This window comes from Bos javanicus, chromosome 3, assembly GCF_032452875.1.
Source record: "Bos javanicus breed banteng chromosome 3, ARS-OSU_banteng_1.0, whole genome shotgun sequence".
Taxonomy (NCBI): Eukaryota; Metazoa; Chordata; class Mammalia; order Artiodactyla; family Bovidae; genus Bos; species Bos javanicus.
This window is the reverse complement of record NC_083870.1, coordinates 13,673,069-13,700,876: the sequence shown is the minus strand read 5'-3', so window position 1 is coordinate 13,700,876 and position 27,808 is coordinate 13,673,069. Positions and strand designations below refer to the sequence as shown.

Here is a 27,808-nt window from a genome sequence, read left to right as displayed (position 1 = left end):
TGAGAGACTTACAGAAAGTTTATCGAATGTTGAATGATTTTATGAATAACATTGCAAAGGGGAAGCTGGTTTGAAGATGAGGTGATGACATCCACACATACCTTACAAGGAAAGACAGAGACCCAAGGGGAAGAAACATCTTCCCTTAAAATGTCTCATCTGCATCAGAAATCAAGGTCTCTCATTCTATGTTTCCCATCCACCAAGGCCACATTGGCCACTTCAGGAGTAATTCCTTTTTAACCACCAGCTGCTCCATATCAATGAGGATACTAAAGCACCTCAGTCAGAGTCTGGGATCCTTGGGAGAGAAAAAGCTGGAGGATATTCCCACCTGAATACTTGAGAATTCCAAGGTCTTCAGTGACTAATGTGAAGGGGTAAGCTATGAACTTTGTTAGATTCAGGTTTTGCTGTACCACCAACTAGTTTGAGATACTGGTTTTCTGTTCTGCAAAACGGGAATAATAATATCAACCTTAGAGTGTCATTGTTAGAATTAGAAGGATAATATTTCTAAAATGCATGGAACAAACCCTGGTTCATTACAGGTTCAGAAAAAACCAGGCCCCTTCATTTTATTTTTTTCTAAGTTTGGTGGGGGTGGGAATGGCTACCAGATGGTCCCATCTTACAATGCTCTTGGGCTTATGGGCACTGATGCCCAACCATGATCAGTTACCTGAGAAGTTCATGAGGAGATGGAGCCTATCTTTCCTTCAGTTTTCTGCTCCACCTGAAGGACAGGAGATCAGAAGTGGTGTCCTATTACAGATCCCCTGCCTCCTCCCTCACCTGTTCACCATCCAGCAGGCTCTTAGTATTGCTTCACAATGCTCAAGCCCTGAGCAGGGACCATGTTTAGACAGTCTGAAGGCAGATATGAGGCACCTCAGTTCAGAGGTGAGCACGGAGGAGAACCAAGTGACCCAGGAATCTGGGTCAGTTTAGAAATCACAGCAACTCACACTACTAGATTGAGCCCACTTCTGACCCAAGAGCTGGGACCCAAGGCAGGAAGCAGGGGCTTCCAAGAGATGAGGACCTCCAGAGAAAGGAGAAGCTCCACCACACCACAGTGCAGCTGAAACAGGTCTTCGGGTAGTATGAGGCTGTCGGTGGAGTGGGGATGTCCCCACCTCAAACTTCTGGGACAGGTGGGGTTGCTGGAGGTCATCATGTCCATCTTTAATTCCCTTTTAGACTCACTACCAGAAAAATCTTCAGCAACCTCTTCTTTGTGTCTCAGTCTGCGGAGTCCCCCTGGGAGTTCGGAAGAATGGTTGCTCAAATCTTTCACAGACAGAGGGGCTTGTCCTTGTCTCCTTGGCACTGGTTTCCTGTGGCCCCAACACCCTTCTGAGGAAGCCCTAGGTGAGTCTAGCAGGGAAGACTCATGACCAATCTCATGGCAGACTGTGACAGAGCCTCAGTTATGTGTTTGAAAAGATCAGTACAGGAGAGACCATGTCTAAACCTCTGTGAACCAGACAAGCTTCATGGAACATGTGGTTAGGAAGAGGGCTTTGGGCAGGATGGTAGGGTTCCAGTAGTCAGGGGTGGGAGCAAGGAGCAGGGAAAGGGAACTATTATTCCCGACAGAGGGATGTGAGTGAGCCAAAAAGAGGCTGACCTAGAGACTGAGGCCAGCAGGACTCTTCAATAGAAGCAACTGGAGAGGTCTAGTTCAGATCTTCCCACAAAATTCACTCTTTCTATCCCCTGGAAGCCTCATCAAGGATGGTCGGCGGATACTGACATCCATCTTCATGACCAAGTACTCTTATTCCAGAAAGGGATAGGCTAGAGCTGTTTTTCTAAGAATGCAACTCCTGACTTTGAGGTTCTAGGATTATTTTCTGAGAAAAATAAGTCTTGGAAGGGGGTGAAGTGGCACAGATTCCTCTTTCAACTTTAAAGGAAGCTGGGTTTGGGGCCCTTGGGCAGAGTTGAGGCCGAAGTCCAGGTTAACACAAGTAGCCAAGAATAAGATATATAATGTACAGTAGACACTCTTCCCAAGACTTCGCCCTGTGTGAGGCACAAAGAAAGCCTCAGGCCAGTCCTCTGTGGGCTCCCGCCTATACGTGTTGCCTCCATGGACCCCCAGCTCAGCATCCAACACCAAAGTCTTAACTCCTTCCTCTGTGGCATGGACCATCTCCACACAGTCTCCATGCCTGGAGTCATGTTCTCAGAAAGACATACACCAACCACACATCAGAGGCTATGGGGATTAACACAGTCAGGAAGGTCCTTTTTGGGAAGCTTCAGGAGGAGAGGGGTCAGAAGTTGAGTCAATGGCAGAGGAGGAGTGCTTGCTCTGCAGCTGTGAGGATCCTTAGTGGGAGGACAGCTTGGAGAGGCATCAGAGGAAGTGGTAGGACCACATAGGCCCAGGGAATGGTGGCCAGGAGGATCAGAGTACAGCAAACCAAAGGCAGCTGGAACTGGACCAGCGGTGAGAGGCAGGTGTCTGCAGGGATCAAGCTCCTGGTGGAGTTGTCCTGGGAATGTCAGTTCTTCTGTTTCCTCCAATTAAATTATCTGCACGGCATGACCTGGCTTACAGACTTCACTGTAGATAGTAATGAGAGGTACCCTTTCTTTCAGATGCTGTTCTCTGATAACCTGGGAATGCAAGACAAAAGGTTCCTGAAACAGCTGAGGGATAGAGGAGCCCTAGAAGGATCAGAAAAGAACCAGTGGATGACATGCAATACTTATGAATTCCCCTAAGTGCCCAGCATTATATTGGTCCCAAGCGCAAATTTTCTTAGTTAACATTGTTGACTGTCTGAAAAGTGTTAAAGAGGCAGTAGGAACAGAAACATCAGGGACAAGATTTGACAAACTCAGGCCAGGCAGTGAGAGACCTGGGAGAGCACACAGCCCAGCTCTCACCTTGTTTGAGCTCTCTTGAGATTTCTGCTGGCTCAGCTCTACATACTGGATGCTATCATCATCAGCATCTTGTGATCTTGCACCTGAGAGACAGGCAGAGTGGAGGTTGAATCTGAGCCTTGGAAATCTGCACTCTCACCCACTGCTATGGACACAGACCATGGCCAGACCTACTAAGCCCTCTGCAGGGACATTTCAAGGGGACAAACTGTAGGAGAAAGGATATCAAGAATGCAATGAGAAAGAGAGGTTTGTGGGCATGGAAGGAGAAGGGAAACCTGCCTCTTCCAGTCTCCATCTTCTTCCTACGTATCTTCCAAAGGTACAGTCCGCCTCCGAGGATCAATAACACAGCCGCAACTGCCCCAAGGATGCCTGGCAAGAGTTCAGCAATGACCAGATTGGCTGAATCTGTTTTCCTCAAACCTAGAGGGCAAATAAGTTAAAGTCAAGAGAGAGCCTGAGATATTCATTGCCAAAGGAAGATAGACAGCAGGTGGAGAAGTCTAAACAGTCCTGGTTCAGAAGCTGAAGAGGGAGGAGTATAGCAGTTTCTTTCCTTCAACCAGGTCCTAAGCTCCTGCTTGGTGACAAGGGTACTAAGATGAGTAAGGTGGGGTGGAGATGACTGAGAAAGTATCTAAGTCTGCTAGCCAGAGGGATTGCAGTAAAACAGAGCTTTACCCCTTGCAAAGAGGTCCTCAGGGAGGGCCTCCCAGAGGAGGTGATGCATAAACCGACCTTGAGGGATGAGCAGCAGTTTCCCAGATATTCACGGTGGGCACAGTATTCCAGGAAGGAGGGGTACCACATTTGGGAAATGGCAGTATCTAAAGCCAGCCCCTGGGAGTTGCCAGCACTTTATTGCAGCAGGCAGGACTGGGCAGGGAATGAGATGTAGGTGAGAGGGATTAGTGAGGGCTTGTGGGTAATGCTGAGTATTGAAAATCACCTGACACTCTAGTCTTAGGGTAGAGAGGTCCAATTAACAGATGTTTTAAGTGATCCTGGCATTTCAGACCCCTGCACCAGCTCATGGAGGATGGTTTACAGAGGGTGAGACTGCACACAGGATAAGGTTATTCATTCATTCAGTGCAACTTTGATTACATAAACTTTGGCCAGAAGCTTGTGCTTGCACAGGGATTCAAAGAATAAAACACGGCTCCTGCCTTCATAGTGTTCCTGCCCATGGAGGAGACAAATCCATAAACAGATAATCAGCACTCAGTGTAGGAGTTGCCACAGACACCCTGAGGGAGTCGATGCCTGAAGGCAGGATGGCTATATCATGGCAGGACTCTGTGCAAAATTAAAAGGCAGACTCCTTGTTAAAAAATTATGAAAATTTCAAGACATCAGTAGATTTTTAGACAAATTATCAGATTTTTAGACCAATCATGGGGCCTATCTTAGGGCAGGGCCATGTGTGAATGCATTTTCACAGCCCACATATCTGCAGTGGCTGAGGAGAATCCTCCATGAAGAATGAGACAGGGAGTCAAGGACACAGGATGAAGAAGGGCTGATGGTCAAGAAAACAACATGTCCAGAGGTGCAAAAACTTGCAGAAGCAGGGCACATTCTGGAATGACAAACAAGGAATTCAGTGGTAAGTGTATAAATAAGGTCAGAAATGTGGACAGAGGAGCGTCTGAGCCCGTCCATGACATCCCACAGGAAGTCATGGAGGTTAGACTTGAAGAAAAGCCACAAATGACCCAGTGTGATTACTTTCCTGAAGACCATGCTGAATGCACAATGGATGTTGGATAGTGGTGGAGAGAGGCACTGAAAAACGACTACCTGGACTAGCAGGGGCAAGCAGTTAGAGCAGGTCATGGATGTGAGACACACTCTGAAAAGCAAAAGTAAGTTGGATGTTTTTCCTACACTCCTGTATGAAGTGGTCAGAAAACAGTGCTAAGAAAATGGTGGGAAGAAAAGCCCTGAACCCCCAGACCTCAGTGCTATCTGAGCTCTGAAAGTGCTCCTCCCCTCTGGCAGATTGCACTCACCAGGGACGCAGACTCCACCAAGGTCGAAGGAGGCAGTTTTATATTCCACCGGGTTGCTGACCACACAGACGAGGCTGGCATTGGGCTGGCCTCTCGGCACGCTCACAGCCAGAATGTATGGGCTGCAAGCTGGTTCTAATGTCCTTCTCTGCTCCCATTCTCCGGGGATGCCCTTGTTCTCCCAGGTCACGTTCAGATCATCTGTGGCCCCAGAGGCTCTGCACTCCAGGGTGACGTTGCACCAGTCTGGTGTGATGGATGTTGATCCCACCAGAATCTGGGGAGAGGGCACGGGCTCTGGGGTAGGAGGCAACAAAAGAATTAAACTTCACATATGTGGAAAACTTTACATGCCACAGTTTAATATCTATTACCTCATTGAAGCCAAGGTGTATAAGGAAGCCTTATAAAGAAAGTGAAGGAGTGAGTGATAGTTGCTCAGTCGTGTCTGACTCTCTGCGATCCCATGGACTGTAGCCTGCCAATCACCTCTGTCCATGGAATTTTCCAGGCAAAAACATTGGATTGGGTTGCCATTTCCTTCTCCTATAAAGCAAGTGGGTGCATTTTATACTTAAAACATAATTTTCCTAAAGCTGAATATTCACCAAGAGCTTGGAATGGGGCTATTGGGTTAGGCCCTATGTAATTTCAGTAAGTTTCACAAGCCTTAAGAGTCATCCACAAGAAAATAAAATTTGCATTCCATTTTCTTAGGGCTTATTATTTTTTTAAAATTGGATTTTTCCCAGAAGAGCAAGAAGCTTGGGAGCTTGGGACAGAAGGGCTTGTCCTGGTTCATGGCCTGTGTCTCCAGCTGAGATGAAGCATGGGACAGCACAGCTCTTATGGAAAAGGACATCTGGTTAGTTCTGGAAGGCCGGAGAAAGGCACTAGGCTCCCAAAAGTAGAGAGGCATTTGTGGGAGATGCTGTGGTAGTAACTAGGAATGACAATTCCAAGTGTGGTTAGAACATTCCACTGAACTTGTGGTATAGACAGGAAAAAAAGTGACAGATTTACAAGCTGCCTTAGAAATCCTGTGGGGACTTAAGAGTTGTCTTCTCCATAGAAGGATATTTCCCTATGCAGGGAGGATCTTTAGGAAAAGACAGAAGACAGTGTTCACTGAATGGGTTCCTTAATAAGCATTACAGTGTAAATTTTCTCTATACTTATGTAGCATTTAAGAGCTAAACTGTGGTGTCTTTTCTTAGCGAGGCCATTAATGGATTGGCTCTGAGCGAGAAGACAGTGTACAGGGGATTCTAACTACACTTGGATTTCCAAATCATGGTAGAATAATGGACCCTCAAAGATGGTCCATGTCTTAATCCATGGAACCTGTGGTTATGTTACATTACATGAAAAAGGGGAATTAAGGTAACAGATAGAATGAAGGCTGCTAATCAGTTGACCTTAAAATTGTGAGATTATTCTGGATTATCTGGATGGGCAAAATGCAACCATAAGTTTCCTTGAACGAGAAAGAAGGCACGGATGCCAGCAAGACACTAGGATATATGACTTAACAACTATCCATGGTCAGAAATACCTCTATGAGATCTTCAGAGTTCAGGTGGGGGGCTCCAACACTTTGATGGACCAAAAATCCTAGGTCAGCCACGGGGAAAGGGTAAGAACAGTTTTGCTTTACCTCATCACCTTGATCCCAGGCCAGCATGACTCAGTGCTGAGAGAGATACCTCTAGACTGTGACTTTTCCCACAGGAGAAAGAGGGAATGAAGTGATAGTCTAGCTTCCCCATAATTTGTGAGGCATTGCCTGGGAAGCTGGCTTCTGTCTGATGGTACCCAGAACAGTGAGGACATTATCTGAGGTTTCATGCACACGTGCTAAGTCACCTCAGTTGTGTCCAACTCTTTGCAAACCTATGGACTGTAGCCCACTAGGCTGCTCTGTCCATGGGATTCTCCAGGCAAGAATACTGGAATGGATTGCCACGCCCTTCTCGAGGGGATCTTCTCAACCCAGGGATCGAACCCACATCTTTTATGTCTCCTGCATTGGCAGGTGGGTTCTTTACCAAACAAATGTAAGTGGAAGGGCATCTCAGCAACTGGGACACATGGCCCGGAAAACCATTTCTCACATATACCTACAGATGGTGGTCAATGCAACCCTATACCCAGAACCTCACATACTCCTGCAGCCAGCATCCCACATGCCTCTACAGCTGAAGCCTCACATTTGTTGAACTTTACAGTAAATGTCTTTTTTTTTTCCTTAAAGCCAGCCCTAAAATACTAGAAGAAGAGACTGCTTACTCAAATACACAGACACCAATGCAAGGCTACAAAATGGAGAATAAGGGAAACATGACAATACCAAAGGAACAAAACTAACTCCAATAACCAACCTCAAAGAAATAGAGATCTATAAAATGCCTAACAAATAATTCAATATAGTAATGTTAAATAAGCTCAGCAAGATACCAAAGAACACAGACAGACCATTAAGAAAAATTTGGAAAACAATTTGTGACCAAAATGAGAAGAACCATTCAGAAGAACCAAACAGAAATTCTGGAACTAAAAATATGACTGCATTAAAAATTCAATAAAGAGTCTCATCAGCAGACTTGATCAAGCAGAAGAAACAATCAGCAAAATCAAAGACAGAGCATTTGAAATTATACAGTCAGAGTAGGAAAAGAAAAAAGAGTGAAAAAAATCTATGGGATACCACAGGAAAATCAATACACACATTATGGGAGTTCCAAAGAGAAGACAAAGAAAAAAAGTAGAAAGCTTATTTAAAGAAATTATGGCTAAAAAATTCCTAAGTCTGGGCAAGTAAATGTACATTCAGATTCACAAAGCCCAAAGGTTCCACGATGGTATAATCAAAGAAGTATAAATCAAGACCTGTAATAACTGAATATTCAAAAGTCAAAGAGAAAGACAGACTTTTGAAAATAGTAAGAGAAGGGCATCATATACGAGGGAATCTCTTCAAGAATATCATCAAAGGGAGAGGAGGAAAGGAAGGAGGAGGGGAGACAGGAGGAGGAGGGAGAAGGGCGAAGAGAAGAAACAGCAGCACCAGCTAACATCCATGGGCATCAATCCTCCAGGGTTGCTTTAAGTGCTTTACATTAGCTTATTACAAAACCTCTAGAGAAAGATACTGTTTTTATTTACATAATACAAGAGGACACTTAGGCACACCAAAATTGAGTTAACAGAGATCCCATGGCCAATACCAATAAGACACTGTTCATGTCCTTCGATGATTTGTTAATGTCTCTTGGTACTATTATTGAGTTCTCGAGCATGGTCACCTCTAGAAGTGGTGCCTTACTCAACACAATGCAATGGCTATAACCATTAAGGCTGGAGTGGAGAGATGCAGAAGGACCTTCATTCAGAACGGGCAAAGAAAGTGAGACCACCATAAAAATTTGTTGACAATAGCTTTAAGCAACATGACATGGCTTGGAGAATTTGGTAATTAGCATTGACAAAAGTATCCCTTTATTATGAGAGATACTTTTGACTGAGTAAGGGATGTGGTCAGTGTTCTTTTCTACACTCATAGTTACAGCCGCCAGCCACCAGAAGTCTTTGCAGGTGACAAAAAAGCATGGGGAAGATGTCATTTGTTCAGCCTCTCTATATACTTGACTGACAGCTTCAACATCAGAACTTTTGTAGCTATAGTGTAAGCTCTTGGAAGGGCGGGGCCATTTAATCTTCGCCTGCACAGTGTCTAGAACTCAGCAGTCATTTAGATATATGACCTAATATTCATTTAGGAAGAATGATTATTAAAAGCCCATAAACCACAATGGATACAAGAAATAACATAAACCTCTGGCCTTTAGGCTTTGGGAAAGCTTGTGCTGTGGGTCCAGGCTCTGCCACCTCCTGGCTGGGTGATTAAAGAAATCACTTAAGCATTCTAAACCTCAATTTCCTTACTTATAGAAAGAGAGAATTACAACATATATTTCTTGGAGATATTTTGAAGATGCGATTATGAGGTAAGAATTGAGAGTATGAACTGTGGAACAGACTTGCAAGGATTTTGAACTTTTGCCCTGTTTCTTAATTAGATACATGATCCTATAGAAATTGTCTAAACTCAGTGCATCTCAGTTTCCTCATCTGAAAAATGTGATAATAATAGTACTTATCTCATGGGGTTTTTGTGAGGACTAAGTTAATACGTATAAAGTGCTGAGAACAATGTCTGGCACACAGGAAGTTCTGTTTAAATGTTCAGTCATAGAATGCGTTTAAAGTTCATGGCACACTGAAAATGCTCAATTAATGGTTGCTATAGTGTATTTGGAGAAGGCAATGGCACCCCACTCCAGTACTCTTGCCTGGAAAACCCCATGGATGGAGGAGCCTGGTAGGCTGCAGTCCATGGGATTGCTGAGGGTGGGAAACGACTGAGCGACTTCACTTTCACTTTTCACTTTCATGCATTGGAGAAGGAAATGGCAACCCACTCCAGTGTTCTTGCCTGGAGAATCCCAGGGACAGGGGAGCCTGGTGGGCTGCCATCTGTGGGGTCGCACAGAGTCGGACGTGACTGAAGTGACTTAGCAGCAGCAGTATAGTGTATTTTACTGGTAATAGTCAACATAAGCTGAAAGGAGGGGGCATCTACTGTGAAATGTGAATGAATTGCAAATTGCTACAAGTTATGATTTTAATTTAGTGCTATTGTCTGTTTCCTGTTAATGACACTCTAAACTTCGCACATCAAAAAAAAAAAAAAGAATATCATCAAATTTCTCAGCAAAAACCTTATAGACCAAGAGAGAATGGAATGATGTATTCTAAAGTACTGAAAAAACCCCACTGGTAACCAAAATTTTTATACCTGGTAAGAATGTCTTTTAAAAAAGGAGAAGAGATAAAGACTCTCCAAGACAAGCAAAAATTGAGAGAGTTTTTCATCATTAAACCTGCCTTATAAGATATGCCAAAGGGAGCTCTTAATGTTGAAATTAAAAAATGCTAAAAATATACAAAATCATATGAAAGTATAAGTCTCATTGACAATATAGATAAATATAATATGCAATGTTGCAATAATATGTAATTGTGGTGCATAAGTCACTTTTTAACTTTGATATAACAGTTAAAGACAAAAGTATTCAGAATAACTATAATAGAAACATATATTAATGAGTACAAAATATAAAAAAATTTAAATTGTGACATAATAACATAAAATATGTTTGTGTGGGTAAAAGTAAAAGTGCAGAGTTTTTATATGTGATTGAAATTAAATTAGTTGTTCAAAATAGGGTGTTATAAATATGTTTTATCTAAGCTTCACGGTAACCACAAAAAAGTATACCTATAAAAGATACGTGCAAGAAAAAGAAAGAAATCAAAACATATTAATATAGAAAAACCATCAAATTGCAAGGGAAGACAGTAAGGGAGAAAGAATGGAACAAAAGAACTACAAAACAGATTAAACAAAATGACAATTACAAATAAAAAAATGGGGCCTAATTAAACTTAAAAGCTTTTGCACAGCAAAGGAAACCATAAACAAGATGAAAAAAGGCCTCAGAATGGGAGAAAATATTTGCAAATGAAGCAATAAAAGACTAATCTTCAAAATATACAAGCAGCGCATGCAGCTGAAAAAAAAATCAGTCAAAAAATGACAGAACCTAAATAGATATTTCTCCAAAGAAAACATACACATGACCAACAAACACATGAAAAGATGCTGAACATTGCTCATTACTAGAGAAATACAAATTAAAACTATAATGAGGTATCACCTCACACAGGTCAGAAGGGCCATCACCAAAAATTCTACAGAAAATAAATTCTGGAGAGGGTGTGGAGAACTTGCACAGTTGGTGGGAATGTAAATTGACACAACTACTATGGAGAACAGTATGGGGATTCCCTAAAAACTAAAAATATAACTATCATATGACCCAGCAATTCCACTACTGGGCATACACCTGAGAAAACCATAATTCAAAAAGACACAAGTCTTTTAGATGTGGCTTTCTTCACTTGTAAAAATACATTTATGAAAAAATATATTTATGATTCATCCACCTGTTGCATGCATCAAGTAGGTTACTTTTATTGCCAACTAGAATTCCATTGTATAGATATAACATAGCTTTAAAAATTTTTGTTTGTTTTTGACAGTTGTCTTTTACATCTTGGTTGTTGCTAGTTTGGAGTGATTATGAATAAAGCTACCCTAAACATTAAAAAATAATTAAACTTTAAAAAAAGACACATGCACCCCAATGTTCATAGTAGCACTATGTCCAATAGCCAGGGCATGGAAGAAATCTAGCTGTCCATCAACAGATGAATGGATAAAGAAGTTGTGGTACATATATACAATAGAATACTACTCAGCCATAAAAGGAAATGAACCTAAGTTAGTTATAGTGAGGTGGATGAACCTAGAGCCTGCTATACAAAGTGAAGTAAGCCAGAAAGAGAAAAAGAAATATTATATAGTAACACACATATATGGAATCTAGAAATATGGTACTGATGAATTTATTTGCAGGGTGGGGATAGAGATAAAGAACGTAAGGAATAAACTTATAGACACAGTTGGGGAAGAAGAGGGTGGGATGAATTGAGAGAGTAGCATTGATATATATACCCTGCAATGTGTAAAATAGATAGGTAGTGAGAAGCAGCTGTAGAACACAGGGAACTCAGCTGTAGGTCAGTGATGACCTACTGTGCTGGGATAGGGGGTAGGGTGGGAGGGAGGATCAAGATGGAGGGGATATATGTATACGTATAGCTGATTCATATTTTTTATGGCACATACCAACACAACATTGTAAAGCTCCAGTAAAAAAATATCCCCCAAAACAAAAAATGAAATTGTAAATTCTTATACTTTAAATATAGATTAAGCTCCCCAATAAAAGACATAGAGTAACTGAATGAATAAAACAAGACTTAACTTTATATATATATGATATACAATATCAATATATGATATCTACAAGAGACTCACTTTAGTTTTAAGGGCACACATAGGCTAAATGTGAGGGATGGGAAAAGATATTCCATGCAAATGGGAACCAAAAGAGAGTATGGGTGGCTACACTGATGGCAAACAAAATAGACATTAAATCAAAAGCTGTCATGAAGACGAAGGAAGTCCTTACATAATGATAGAGGGTCAACTCAATAGAAAGATATAACAATGATAAATATTTATGCATCCAACATCAGAACACCTATAATATATAGAGCATACAGTGACATAAGAAATAGATAGCAATAGAATGATTGTGGACTTGAATACCCTGCTTTCAAGAATGGATAGAAAATTTAGACAGGAAGTCAAGAAGGAAACAGCAGACTTGAATGATACTATAGACCAAATGGAGCTAACAAACATATACTGTATGTATGTATGTATTTTGTATCAAAGTCACTCAGTTGCATCTGATGCTTTGCAACCCCATGGACTATACATTCCATGGAATTTTCCAGGCCAGAATTCTTAAGTGGGTAGCCTTTCCCTTCTCCATGGGATCTTCCCAACCCAGGGACTGAACCCAGGTGTCCCCCATTGCAGGGAGGTTCTTTACCAGCTGAGTCACAAGGGAAGCCCAAGAATACTGGAGTGGGTAGTCTATTCCTTCTCCAGGGGATCTTCCTGACTCAGGAATCAAACTGGGGTTTCCTGCACTGCAGGCAATTTTTTTAAATTTAATTTTTATTATTATTGTTATATTTTATACTTTACAATATTGTATTGGTTTTGCCATACATAAACATGCATCCATCACGGATGTACACGTGTTCCCATCCTGAACCCCCCTCCCACCTCCCTCCCCATACCATCCCTCTGGGTCATCCCAGTGCACCAGCCCCAAGCTTCCTATATCTGCAGGCAATACTTTACCAACTATAATGAACCAAATGGATCTACCAAACAGAATATTATACCCAAAGCAGTAGAATTCATATTCTTCTCAAGTGCATACAGTACATTCTCCAGGATACATCATATGTTAGGCCATGAAACAATACTTAAAATTTAAGAAATTATATCAAATATCTTTTCCATCACAATGGAATGAAATTAGGAAACAATAAATGAAGAAAAATGGGAAAATTTACAAACACATGGAAATTACTAGCACATTTTTGAAAAACCATTGAGTCAAAGGAGAAATCTTAAGGGAAATAAGAAAATATCTTGAGTAAAAGAAAAGGAAAAAAATACCCAACCCAGGGATCGAACTCAGGTCTCCCACATTGCAGGCGGATTCTTTACCATCCAAGCCACAAGGGAAGCCCATAAAACCTATAGAAGGAAGCACAAGCAGTACTAAACCAACAAACACATGAAAAGACGTTCAGCATTGCTCATTATTAGAGAAATGCAAATCAAAGCTACAATGAGGTATCGCCTCACACAGGTCAGAATCAGCTCAGTTCAGTTCAGTCTCTCAGTCATGTCCAACTCTTTGCAACCCCATGGACTGCAGCACACCAGTCCTCCCCGTTCCTCATCTTTTCCCAAAGTTTGCCTAAATTCAAGTCTATTGTGTCAGTGATGCCATCCAGTCTTCTCATCCTCTGATGCCCTCTTCTCCTTCTGCCCTCAATCTTTCCCAGGATCAGGGACTTTTCCAATTAATTGGCTGTTCACATCAGATGACCAAAATACTGGAGCTTCAGCTTCAGCATCAGTCATTCCAATGAGTATTCAGGGTTGATATCCTCTAGGATGGACTGGTTTGATCTCCTTGCTGTCCAAACGACTTTCAGGAGTCTTCTCCAGCACCACAGTTTGAAGGCATCAATTATTTTGTGTTCTGCTTTCTTTACTGTCCAGCTTTCACAACCATACGTGACCACTGGGAAGACCATAGCCTTTACTATATGGACCTTTGTTGGCAAAGTAATGTCTCTGCTTTTCAACACACTCCAGGTTTGTCATAGCTTTCGTGCCAAGAAGCACTTGTCTTCTGATTTCACGGCTGCAATAACTATCCACAGTGATTTTGGAGCCCAGGAAGAGGAAATCTACCACTACTTCCACATTTTCCCTTTCTATTTGTCATGAAGTAATGGGGCCAGATGCCATGATCTTAATTTTTTTAATGTTTAGTTTAAAGTCGGCTCTTTCACTCTCCTCCTTCACCCTCATCAAGAGGCTCTTTAGTTCCTCTTCACTTTCTAGAGTGGTATCATCCACATAACTGAGGTTGTTGATATTTCTCTAACCTATTTTGATTCCAGTTGTATCTCATCCAGCCTAGCATTTCTCATGATGTGCTCAGTGTATAGGTTAAACAAACAGGGTGACAGCAGGCAGCCTTGTCATACTCCTTTCACAAAAGCTACCATCAGTTCAGTTCAGTTCAGTTGCTGAGTAGTGTCTAACTCTTTGTGACCCCATGAATCACAGCATGGAGCTACTATATGACCCAGCAATTCCACTACTGGGCATATACTCGGAGAAAAAAATAGTTCAAAAAGGCATATGCCCCACTGTGCACTACAGCACAATTTACAATAGCCAGGACATGGAAGCAATCTAGATGTCTATAAGCAGATAAAATTGTTACCTATACAATGGAATATTACTCAGCCATGAAAAGGAACTAATTTAAGTCAGTTGTAGTGAAGTGGATGAACCTAGAACCTGTTATGCAGAGTGAAGTAAGTCATAAGGAGAAAAACAAATATCACGTATTAGCACATATATATGGAATCTAGAAAAATGGCACTGATGAACCTAATTTCAGGGCAGGATAGAGATTTGGAAGTACAGAACAAACTTGTGGACACAGTCAGGAAAGAGGAGGGTGGGATGAATTAAGAGAGTAACTTTGCAACATATGCATTATTATGTGTGAAATAGCTAGTGGGAAGTTAACACAGCCAGCTCAGCCCAGTATTCTGTGATGACCTAGAGGGGTGGGCTAGCTGGAGTGGGAGGGAGAATTAAGAAGGAGGGAATATATTTTTACTTATGGCTGATTCACGTTGTTGTAAGGTAGAAACCAACACAATATTGTAAAGCAATTATCCTCCAATTAAAAAATAAATTAAAAAAGCAGTATTAAGAAAGAATTTTATAGTGATAAACATATTAAAGAATAAAGTTCTCAAGCTACTTAAGTTTACATCTCAAGGAACTAAGAAAACAAAGAAAAACCTAAGCCAGAAGTTGGCAGAAGTAAGGAAGTCATAAGCATTACAGCAGAAATGAATGAAATAGATACTAGAAAGACAATAAAAAACTCAGTGAACCTAAGAGTGTGTTGGAAAGATAAGCAAAATTGACTTAGCAAGACAAGAAAAAAACAAGGAAGAATCAATTAATATCAGAAAATGAGATTACTGGTACACAGAAATAAAGAGATCATAAGAAACCATTATGAACAATTATATACCATAAAACTACAAAAGCCTGAAAAAAAAAAAAGGATAAATTCTTGGAAACATACAGCCTATACAGTTTGAATCAATAGAAAATACACAACTCGAACAGATCAATAATAATAAATAAGGAGTTTTAATTAGCAACCAAAAACTTCCCAACAAAGAAAATTTCATGACTGAATGGAGTCACAGGTGAATTTTATAAAATCACATACCAAAGAATTAATCTAATCCCTCTTAAACACTTCCAAAAAAAGTAGTAGTATAGGGAACAAATACATTTAAAGATGTTGGCATATCCTAAGCCAAACTAACACACCACACAAAAAATTATAGGCCAATAACCCTGATGAACATAAATGCAAAATCTCCACCAAAGTACTAGTAAATGGAATTCAACAAAATATTAAAAGGATCAAACACCATGGCCAACTGGGATTTAATCTAAAGATGCAACGATGTTTCAGAATATGCAAACCAAAGGATGGGGAACATGTGTACACCCGTGGCGGATGCATGTTGATGTATGTCAAAACCAATACAATATTGTAAAGTAAAAAAAAAATAATAAAAAAAAGAAAAAAAATAATGTGATATACCACATTAAAACAATGAAGGATAAAAATCACACAATAATTCAATAGATGTGGAAAAAGCATATGACAAAAAACAATATTCTTTCATGATTTAAAACTCTCAAATTTTTAACTCTCAGCCATTAAAAAGAATACATTTGAATCAGTTCTAATGAGATGGATGAAACTGGAACCTATTATACAGAGTGAAGTAAGCCAGAAAGAAAAACACCAATACAGTACACTAACGCATATATATGGAATTTAGAAAGATGGTAACAATAACCCTGTGTACGAGACTGTAAAAGAGACACCGATGTATAGATCAGTCTTATGGACTCTGTGGGAGAGGGAGAGGGTGGGGAGATTTGGGAGAATAGCATTGAAAAAAGAAAAAAAAAATAAAACTCTCAAATTAAGAATAGAAGGAAGCTATTTTAACACAATAAAGGCCATATATGAAAGCCTACAACTAACATTAAACTCAATGGTGAATGATTTAAAGCTTTTCCTCTAACATTAGGAACAAGGCGAGTGTGTCTGCTGTTTCTATTCAACTTAGGACTGGAAGTTCTAGCAACAGCAAGCAGGCAAGCAAAAGAAATAAAAGGCACCCAAATTGGAAAGGAAGAAGTAAAATTATTTTTATTGCAAATGACATGATCTTGTATGTAGAGAAATCTAAAGATTCCACAGAAAAATTATTTTAGAACTAATTAGTGATTTCAACAAAATTGCAGGACACAAAATCAACATATGAAAATCTTTTGCACATCTATACACTAACAATGAACTATCTGAAAATGAAATCAAGAAAACAATCCCACTTACATTACAATCAAAATGAATAAAATATTTAGGAATAATCTTAACTAAGGATTGAAAGATCTGTGCACCAAAAACTATAAATATTGATGATAGACATATACACACAAATATACAGAAAGACATTACATGTTCATGAATTTGAGGAATTAATATTGTTGAAATGTTCACAGTACCAAAGCAATCTATAGATTCTGTCCAAACTGTGTAAATATAATTAGGGAGTTTTTACAAAAAGAGAAAAAAATCTTGAAATTCATCAGTTCAGTTCAGTTCAGTCACTCAGTTGTGTCTGATTCTTTGTGACCCCATGAACCACAGCAAGCCAGGCCTCCCTGTCCATCACCAACTCCTGGAGCCCAGCCAAACTCATGTCCATCGAGTCGGTGATGCCATCCAGTCATCTCATCCTCTGTCATCCTTTTCTCCTCCTGGCCCCTATCCCTCCCAGCATCAGAGTCTTTTCCAATGAGTCAATTCTTTGCATGAGGTGGCCAAAGTATTGGAGTTTCAGCTTTAGCATCAGTCCTTCCAAAGAACACCCAGGACTGATCTCCTTTAGAATGGACTGGTTGTATGGAACCACAAAAGATCCTAAATAGTAGAAGCAGCTTAGAGCAAGAAGTACTAAACTGGAGGCATCACTTTTCCTTATTTCAAAGTATACAGTGCTACTTAAAACAGACATAAAAACAGACATATAAACTAATGGAACAGAATAAAAATCCCAGAAATAAGCCTATGCATATATGATCAACTGATCTTTGACAAGGAAACCAGGAATACACAATGGGGAAAGGGAAGTCTTCTCAAAAAATGGTGCTTTGGAAACCAGATAGCCACATGCAAAAGAATGAAATTGGACCCTTACACCATATAAAAAATAAACTAAAAATGGATTAACAACTTAAAAGTAATACCAGAGATTGTAAAACTCTAAGAAGAAAGCAAAGGGAAAAATCTTCCTGACACTGGCCTCGACAACAATTGTTTGAATATGACAACAAAAGCATAGACAGTAAAGCAAAAATAGACAAATGGGATTATGATAAACTGAAAAGTTTTTCCACAGCACAGGAAACATTCAACAGAGTGAAAAGGAAACCTACAGAAATGGGAGAAAATAGCTGCAAACTATATATCTGATAAATGGTTAGTATCCAAATTTTATAAGGGACGCATACAACTCAATAGGAAAAAACCTAAATAATGCAGTTAAAAATGGGGAAATGAACTGAATAGACATTTGTCAATGGAAGATATAAAAATGGCCAACAGGTATATGAAAAATCACTCAACATTATTAATCACCAGGAAAGTGAAAATCAAAACCACAGTGTGTGCAAGAATACTGGAGCAGGGTGTCATTTCCTCCTCCAGGGGATATTCCTGACCCAGGGATCAAATCTGCATCTCCTGTGTTTCCTGCACTGCAGGCAGATTATTTACTGCTGAGCCACACGGGAAGTCCAAAACCACAGTGAGTATACTCTTATGCCAGTTGTAATGGCTACTACCAAAAAGAAAAAAAAAAAGATGTGTTACTGATGGGCTGGAGAAAAAGAGATATTCATACACTGTTGGTGGGACTGTAAATTGGTGCAGCCATTTTGGAAAATAGTATAGAGTTTCTCAAAAATTAAAAATATAACTACTTGCTGTTGTTCTGTTGCTCAGTTGTGTGTCCAGCTCTTTGCAACCCAATGGACTGCAGAATGCCAGGCTTCCCTGTCTTTCACCAACTCCCGGACCTTGCTCAAACTCATGCCCATTGAGTTGGTGATGCCATCCAACCATCTCGTCCTCAGTTCAGTTCAATCACTCTGAACTGTCGTGTTTAGAGTGTCCAACTGTTTGTGATCCCATGGAGCAAAGAATGCCAGGCTTCCCTGTCCATCAACTCCCAGAGCTTGCTTAAACTCACATCCATCGAGTCGTTGATGCCATCCAACCGTCTCATCCTCTGTCGTCCCCTTCTCCTCCCTCCTTCAATCTTTCCCAGCATCAGGGTCTTTTCCACTGAGTCAGTTCTTCTCATCAGGTGGCCAAAGTATTGGAATTTCAGCTTCAGCATCAGTCCTTCCAATGAATATTTAGGACTGATTTCCTTTAGGATTGACTGTTGGATCTCCTTGCAGTCCAAGGGACTTTCAAGAGTCTTCTCCAATACCACAGTTCCAAAGCATCAATTCTTCGATGCTCAGCCTTCTTTATGGTCCTATTCTCACATCCATACCTGATGACTACTGGAAAAACCATAACTTTGTCTATGACTTATAACTACTCTATGATTCAGCAATTATGCTTTGGGTATATATCTAAAGGGACAGAAATCAGGATTTCAAAAATATATCTGCACTTCCATGTTCACTGCAAAATTTTTACAATATACAAGACATGGAAGCAACCTAAATGTCCATTGCCAGGTGCGTTGATAAACATGTGGTATATACATACAAAGGAATATTGTTGTTGGTCAATCACTAAAGTCATGTCCAACTCTTTGCAACCCCCTGGATTGCAGCATGCCAGGCTTCCCTGTCCTTCACTGTCTTCTGGAGTTTGCTCAAACTCATGTCCATTGACTTGGTGATGTCATCCAACAATCTCATCCTCTGTCTCCTCCTTCTCCTCTTGCCCTCAATCTTTCTCAGCATCAGGATCATTTCTAAAGAGCTGGCTCTTTGTATCAGGTGGCCAAAGTATTGGAGCTTCAGCTTCAGCATTGGTCCTTCTAATGACTATTCAGGGTTGATTTCCTTTAGAATTGATTGGTTTTATCTCCTTACTGTCCAAAAGATTCTCAAGACTTTTCTCTACCACTATTTGAAAGCATCAATTCTTCGATGTTCAGCCTTCTTTATGGTCCAACTACTCTCACATCTGTACATGACTACTATAAAAACCATAGCTTTGACTAGATGATGTTTGTTGGCAAAGTGATGTCTCTGCTTTTTAATATGCTGTCTAGGTTTGCCATAACTTCTCTTCCAAGGAGCAAGCATCTTTTAATTTCATGGCTGTAGTCACTGTGTGTGGTGATTTTAGAAACCAAACAAATAAACCTGTCACTGTTTCTACTTTTTCCCTGTCCATTTGAGATAAAGTGATGGAACCAGATGCTGTGATCTTTTTTTGAATATCGAGTTTTAAGCCAGCTTTTTCACTCCTCTTTTCACTTTCATCTAGAGAAATATTATTCAAACTTAAAGAAGAAGGAAATTTTGTCTTTTGTGACAAACACAGATGAAGCAGTAGGACATTACACTAAGTAAAGTAAGCCAGAGAGAGAAGAACAAATAAATACTGCATGAAACCACTTATATGATGAGTCTTATATTTTCAATCTTATAGAAGCAGAGAGTGGAAGGGTTCTTGCACAGATCTGGGAAAAGGGTGAAATGAGTAGGTATTAGTCAAAAGGTACAAAGGTTCAGTTACACTAGATGAATAAATCTTAGAGATCTACTGTATGGCATAGTGCCTAAAGTTAGCAATACTATATAATATATGTAAAGTAATTATAATGCCTATAATTAATAACACTGTAGACTACACTTAAATTTTGTGTTGTTACATAAGCAACAACAACAACAATCAAATGAAGAAGGCAGAAGGAAACTTTTGGAGGGGATGGATCTAATTTTTTGGCATAAGTTATGGTGACAGTTTCACTAGTATATGTGCTTGCTCAGTCACTTCAGTCATGTCTGACTCTTCATAACCCTATGGACCATAGTCTGCCAGGTTCCTCTGTCCATGAAATTCTCCAGGTAAGAATATTGAAGTGGGTTACCATGCCCTCCTCCAGGGGATCTTCCCAACCCAGGGATCGAATCTATGTCTTCTGTGGCTCCTGCACTGCAGGCGGATTTTTTACTACTGAGCCTCTGGGGAAGTCCATACACACACACACACACACACACACACACACACATTAAAATTACCTATAGTTCTTTTGAAAAATAATACTATATAGTTAATATAAACTTTATTATAATTTACGAGCCCATCTGATATATCTGATAATGTCTTAAAATTTTTGAGGAAATATCTTCTTGAGACATTCCCCTAAGATAATTCACCAATTCAATCTCTCTTAGAACTGGAAGGAGTTTTAAGCAATCACCTGGTTCAGCGAATGCCTTAAGAAAAATAAAGAATTACTATCACTTTTTAGATCAAGTTACATGATGTTAAATGACTCACCCAAAGCCATCTAACTATTATTTCTTTTCTCAACTATTTCTTTTCTCAACTATTTCTTTTTTCTAGTCAAACAGATCTCAATACCTATTTCATCTGCAACTATAAGATATTCAAGTGCAAAATAATTCACTTAGAAATCCTATTACAAGGTTGGATACATTAAATATGCACAACTCTTTGTATGTCAATCAAACCTCAATAAAGTGTTTTCTTAAAAAAAAATTAACTTCATACCTAGTTCGAATTGACCCTGTTACCATTGTTTATTGGCCTAAACATTTGGTATCTTAATTTTCCTTTCTCAAGTGACCTCTTGCTTAGTACCTGTGTATTTTGGCAACTGCAAATATTCAAGGACTTCTTAATTTTTTTAATAAAAAATTTGCTTGTTGCTACAAGCTGTTGTTGTTGCTGTCATTGTTAACTACAATGCTGAATCTAGCTGATTTGTCACAGATCACAGTAAAAGGCATACCGTAAAAAAATTAAATACTTCTTATCAAAAATGAAGTGAAAAAGACAGGCAGAAGAACAGATCAGATGGATGCAATGTGAGATGAATTTGATGATTTGAAGATGAATGAAGGGGGGACACCAGCCAAGGAAATCAGATATCCACTTGAAGGTCAGAAAGGCAAGAAATGGATTCTCCCCTGAGTCACCAGGTAGGAATACAGGCCTGCCAACACCTTGATTTTGCCCCATGAGACCCAAGGCTGACTTATGACCTACAAAATGGTAAGATAATCAATTTGAGAGGTTTTAATGCCATACGTTTTTTCTGGTAGTTTGTTACAGTAGTAATAGAAAACAAATAGAGAAATTAAGCAACTCAGTTTTGGAAAGAACAATTAATGTTACCGTATAAATTCCCATTTTCCTCCCTCAAAGTACTGAAGGGATTTTCTCCCTTTGGTGAATCTCAAGTCTGTTCTCCTTTTGTGGCTAACATGCATACCTTATTGTTGGGTGAGAAGACAGAGTCTGAAGGTTGGGGTCTAAATAAAATCTTACAAAATGGGGTCTATGTGACCCTCCTAGAACAAAAGCAGGAGGGAAGCCATGGTGAGGAGGGGTCACTTACCATAGACAGTGAGGAGGAAAACCTGGGTAAGTTCTAATCCTCCAGGGAAGCTGACTCGAGCCCGGTACTGTCCACTGTCCTCACAGGTCAGGTTCTCAATCTTCAGGGACAGGATGTTGGGCACATGGACCCTCTGCTGGTACTTGTCCTGGAGGCTGACCCAGGTTGGAGTGTCTGCCCCACGATGGACTCGCAGCAGGACACTGTAGTTTGACTCAGGGCCAAAGGCCCACGAGACCTCCTCTGGTTCAGCTTCTTGCTTCTTGGTCACATGAAACAACACAGGACTTCCTCGGATCCCCTGCAGGGGAACACGGGCTCCAGGATCCTGAACTTCAGAACCATGTGCACCAGGACTCTTGGCCCCAGTGCTGCAGATGCCTAAAGGACTGGAAACTGGACATATGTTTTTTTCATCAATAATAAAGGAAAGAACCCACACAAACCTCTTTTTAAAGAAATCCACCCAGGATAATTCCTTGATTCTAGTAAGACAGCCAAGTACAATTAATTGAAACAACTTTTGGAATCAAGTCCTCTTTCTAATGAAGTTTAACATTGAATAGGTTACATATATTTGCTAACCTGACATTTCCTTACCGACCTCATAAGGTCAGTAGAAGTTAAATGACAACACAAGTGAAAAGCATGAGCACATTTTCAGGCACAAATTAGGTGCATAACTGTAGAAGGCGCTTAAACTGCCTCCTTACATCCCTGCCTCCTTGTGTTCACACATTTGTTTAACCCCTCTCCCTGCAGTGTGGACTGCACCTAGTGACTTGCTCTCAGGAATGGACCGCAGCAGACACGATGGATGCCACTCGGTGATTTCAGAGTACACAAGACTGCGACTTCCCTCTTGGCTTACACTCACACACACTCTTTCTCTCTCACTCTCTCCCTTGCTTGCTCTGAGGAATCCAGCTGCCATATTGCCAGTTGCCCTATTGGGGTGACCCATGAAATTAGGAACCGAGGGAGCCTCCGGTCAACATCCAGGGAGGAGCTGAGGCCCTCAGTCCAACAGCCACAGGAGCTGCCTGCTAGCAGAGCTTTCCCAGGTGACCCGGAGCATCAGGGTCTAGCCTAGCCTCAATCAAGACCTTGATTTCAGTCTGAGAGACCCTGAGCCAGAGGACTCAGCTGACCCACCCCTGGGCCCTGACCTAGAGAAAATGTGACACTCTACCTGATGGTGTTTAAGGCATTAACTTTTGGGGTGACAGGTTACACAACAGTAAATACCTAATACTAATATGAATGCTGTTCTCCTTCTTGCTTCTAGGCAGTGTGGTAGTCAGGAGAGGCTAGGCTGCACTGTGTAACAAGCAGTTAATACCTCAAGGTCTTAGAACAAGAGGAGTTTATGTCCCCCACCACAGGTGCCCATTAGAGAGTGAGAGAGGGTTCCCGTCACACAGAGTGGAGGCTCCACCACCTCCATGGAGCCCACAGCGTCCTCACAGGGTCCCAGCCCCACAGCAGGGAGGGGAAATGGGAGAATCGCACTTCTGTCCAGAAGTAGCGTGCTGTCTGCTCTTGCTTTCTGGCCAGCATGGGTCACAAGGGTCTGGCTAACTGCCAGGGACTAGAATATGAGAGTGAGCAAGTGATCATTTAGTGAGCTCTGCTGGCTCTGCCACTGAGTCAGCACTTCCCTAGCCAGTCCCCGAGAGGTTGCAGTGGGCCTTCCCGGATCACTTTCCTGCGGAGCTGAGACCAGAGGGCACATTCCTCTTAGGGCCACCCCATCCTGAGCCCACCTTCCTTCTTCAGATACAGGCCCCAGGGACTGGATACCTTCTGCCCTTTTTGGGGACAGGGTAGGACAGAACAGGACCAGAGAAAGTAATGCAGAACAGCCTTATCCTGAAGGGAACATTAATTTGCTTTTTCCAGGAGGTCAGGATCCACCTGGGTTGGCCTCTGCCTGTCAGGAAAAAATGTTCTCTCTCCAAATGAGTAAGTTTTTCTCATATCAAGCCTGCCTCCTCTATTGTACTTACACCCATTCCTGGTTCTCATTAGAAGCAGAGAATGACTCAGGCCAGTATTCATATATATGTGTATTTTGGATATTTCTTTGTATTTATTTAATCACTTATTCACTGAATCTCCCTGGGGTCAGGCCTCCATCCCAGTCCCTTCAGCTTCCCTCACAGGCCTGGAGTCTTACATTAGGCTTAATACTGCTTTACTATACTTTCAGAGCATGGTGTGCAAAGAAAGTTTCCATAGACTCTGAAGGGTGATGTCTTTCAGGAGGTGGTCTAAACACCCTTCTCAGGAGCAGAGGCAGAGAAAACAGAGGGCCAGACTGGATTCCAAAGGGGATGCTTGAAGAAGAGCATCCCTCATTCCACGCAGGGCTGAGAAGTGACCACAGTGATGGTCCGGAGGCTCCTGTTTGAAGGAACCCTAAACAGGTGCACTGCTGTCAGTCCCTGTTGTGACACAGGGCTAGGACAACATGGGATGAAGAGACAGAGCAGAGGCCTTGATGTACACACAGGAGAGTCCTCTCAGGGGACAGAAGCTGGGAAGGGCTTCAGGGGGGAGTCTGCCCAGGCCCCTCCTGTCACAGAGGAGGAGGCCCCCCAGCAGGTGAACCTGTCCTGGGTCACACAGGGCAGAGCCACACCTGGCACCAGGGCTCCCCTCTCCAGCCCAGTGCTTCTCCCCTGCAGGAGCTCCCACCAGCCCCCCCCACCCTGTTTCTGACCTCCGTAGGGGCTCCCCTCCCAGCACTGCTATCTCATCACCAGGATCTGAGCAGCTCTTGCAGGCTAATCCTCCAACTTTCTCTCCTGGGAAAAGGGAAGCAAGTAATATCAGGGGTTTAGCAGAGCAGGGCCCACTCCAGTACTCTTGCCTGGAAACTCCCATGGACGGAGCCTGGTAGGCTGCAGTCCATGGAGTCGCTAAAGGTCGGACACGTCTGAGCGACTTCACTTTCACTTTCATGCATTGGAGAAGGAAATGGCAACCTTCTCCAGTGTTCTTGCCCGGAGAATCTCATGGACAAGGGAGCCTGGTGGGCTACAGTCCATGGGGTTGCAGAGTCAGACATAGAGCAGAGCAGGGATTTCTGGCCAGCAGGGAATTAAACAGCAGATCCACCAGACCCTACACTTGCTGGAAATGAGAGAACCAGGGAGAGAGGAGGCTCATCTCTCAGGCTGCAGGGAGGATGGACTCAAGCTGGTGGTGAGCACCAGCTGTGAAGAAGATGAAAGAAGACATAGAAAAAGAAGGCAGACGGTAAAAGCATTGTGAACTACAAAAGGGCTAATCCTGAAGAAGAAAATTAAGCCAGAAAGGCTGTGGTTATAAAGAAGAGAGTAAAGTTTATTTAAATGATATAAAATTTAAAAATCAACATAAAATTTTGTTCCCGTTTCTGACCCTTCTTTCGTCATCACACCAGGAAATCAATCGCCGTTTTCTCTCAACTCATAATCAAACCCACCTGTGCCTTTGCACATCTCCTCCGTCTCCATGACTCTCTCTAGATGCCAGTGACGGTAGGGACCCTTTCTTCTTTGTGTTCTGCCAGTAGACACAGGGACACACTGAGGGCATGAAGGAGACTATTGCTATGGTGAGTGCATCTCCCCAACCTCTCCAGTAGCTTCTGTGTCTCTGGGAAATTACAGCGCGAACTGAACTCACCTTCAAGCTTCTTTTCCCACTACTTCCAAACTCATGTCCAGAAAAGGGTTAAAGATGTTAAGAATGATAAAGAAAAAGATACTTCACCCACAGCATCACTCCTCACCACCCACCCCTCCAAATGTGTAGAGCAGTTTAACATTCCTTCCAATGATGCCTCTTCCAGTTCACCCAGGGTGCCCAACCTCCACTGGGAAGTGTCCATCTCATTCAGTATCGTGGAGGTTGGGGCTAAGGGGGCAACAAGTTCCACTCCTTCCCAGATCCCGGGGGACCCCGAGGAAGTCATGTTCCTTCTCTGTGTGCAGATTGTCTCATCTCTAACATGAGAAATTCAAACCATTTCTCTCTCTTTTTTTCTCCCTTTATCTCACCTTGTGTCCATCTCTTTATTTTTTATTTGTGAATTCCTAGTCTCAGACTTTGGATAAGACTATAATTTTGAACATATTTTTGCAGTTAACACTGGAAAAGCGAAGGCAGTGTATATTTTACTGTAGACAGAAGCAATCTAGTTAAATGGGATATAGTCCTTATTTCAATGCCCTTTAGTAATATAAGTTGGCCTGGTTTTACAAATGCTCTCTAATTTGTTTAATTTTATCCAGAACTGAACTGAACGGATTCAGAAATCACAATCCACAATATTTTCTTCTTTTCTTCATTCATTTGTATTTAATTTTTATATATACAATTATCTAATCTTTCATAAATTTATAGATGTATCTACATTATTCCTGTGAATTTTCTAAATTAATTTATTTTTAATTGAAGGATAATTGCTTGGTACACATCCTTCTTTAGGACATTCTCTTTTTCTTTCAGTTCCTCATTTTTGCTCAACTCCTTATTCTCTCCACTTTTTCTTCTTCCACCTCCAAACTTTTCCTCCATTTTAATCCCCTGTTAGTCATCTATTAAATTTTCTTTTGCATTTTCTCCAACTCTTATAAGTACGTGGGTGTATAGATGATTTTAAATATCAAAGATTACTGTTTCATTTACAAGCTTAAGATTTTATTATATATAGTTTTCTGCATCTTACTGATGGAAATCCATGCATCTGACACTATCAAAAATTAGAAATACCTCCCAGCCAATTGGTAGACTGTTTTTTTTTTTAAGGCTTCATAATACTCCACTGTACAGAAACTTCCCATCTTGTTCAATCATTTCCAAATTGATGTAAAGATTCATTGTTTCTAGAATTTTATAGAGGGCATCCTCCCAGAGAACTTGTTTTACTGGGAGGTAATTTTTCAACTTTTCAAAATGAAAACTAACACAGGTGGAATGCAAAATTTGTAAACTCTTGTGAGATAAACTGGAGATTGCAAGGACCCTCTCCTTTGTGAAGATCTTCTAGGATCTGCACCCCAAACCCTGGCGGAGACTGTGTGTTCACTATCCCTTTCTAGTAGAGAAGCCCAAGGAGCCTGACCAGAGTTGCTTTCTCTGGCTCAGACCTGGGGCTCTAGTCGGCCTCTTCCTCTGCGAGGTCTTGTATAAGCTTCCAGGGCCTCTCTGAGTCTAGACCAGGAGAACCTCAATCCCCTGCCCTCTGCCACAAGGAGCCATGTTCTTTGATTCACTCCCTCTCCCCAGGACCCTGGGCAGGCTCTCTTGGCTTCCCTGTTACCGTAGCAGAAGCAACCTTACCTCCTTAGAAATGGTTCTCTTAATGCAGACAAGGCTGCCTGAGCTCAGGGGTCCCAGACTTGCAACAACCAAAAAGGCCATATTATTCTTTCCTTGCACTCTGAGGCTCTAAACCAAGTACACTGCATTTGAAAACTTATAACAGAGTTGTTGTCCCTTTTTGTTCAACAGAGACGTCAAAACCTAAAGAGCACTCCAAGTGGTAGGGTCCTGCTTTGCTGGCTTTATCCGACATCCCTCCCTCCCCAGGAGCCCAGGCCACTCACTGAGAAGGAGACTGATGAATCCCAGGAGCCAGGAGGTCCAGCAGAGGTGGGGGTCTTCTGAGCAGGGCCTCATTGCAGGTTGCCTTCCAGCCCGTTCAGCTGCAGAGGAAATATTGATGAAAGTAGCTGCAAGAGAAGAGAAAAGCTTGGGCCCCAGCTTCCCACCCTCAGGGTGGAGCTAACAAATTTGTT

General features: G+C 41.5%; 1 protein-coding gene across 5 annotated transcripts; it reads right to left on the bottom strand.

Moving 5' to 3' along the window:
- On the bottom strand, positions 1–27,808 carry LOC133239162 (SLAM family member 5-like). Of its 5 annotated transcripts, none has more exons than XM_061402814.1 (6): positions 27,617–27,808; positions 25,489–25,591; positions 22,017–22,412; positions 4,923–5,219; positions 2,905–3,315; positions 1–2,631 (listed from the first exon to the last, which is right to left on the bottom strand). In XM_061402814.1, exons 2-5 carry the CDS (start codon positions 25,517–25,519, stop codon positions 3,050–3,052), a joined length of 990 nt encoding a protein of 329 aa, XP_061258798.1. In that variant the 5' UTR covers positions 25,520–25,591; positions 27,617–27,808; the 3' UTR covers positions 1–2,631; positions 2,905–3,049. The 5 variants fall into 5 exon arrangements, with proteins under 5 accessions (XP_061258798.1, XP_061258778.1, XP_061258760.1 ...); XM_061402794.1 differs by having other exon boundaries at positions 25,489–25,568; XM_061402776.1 differs by lacking the exon at positions 25,489–25,591.

What these genes read in the sequence shown, in the direction of transcription:
- LOC133239162 (XM_061402776.1), bottom strand. Translation starts at nt 27,689, where the DNA reads ATGAGGCCCTGCTCAGAAGACCCCCACCTCTGCTGGACCTCCTGGCTC. An exon ending in ATTCATCAGTCTCCTTCTCA is followed by an intron (nt 22,413 to 27,616) that starts GTGAGTGGCCTG and finishes ACATATGTCCAG; the next exon opens with TTTCCAGTCCTTTAGGCATC. An exon ending in TGGTGGAGTCTGCGTCCCTG is followed by an intron (nt 3,316 to 4,922) that starts GTGAGTGCAATC and finishes TGAGGAAAACAG; the next exon opens with ATTCAGCCAATCTGGTCATT.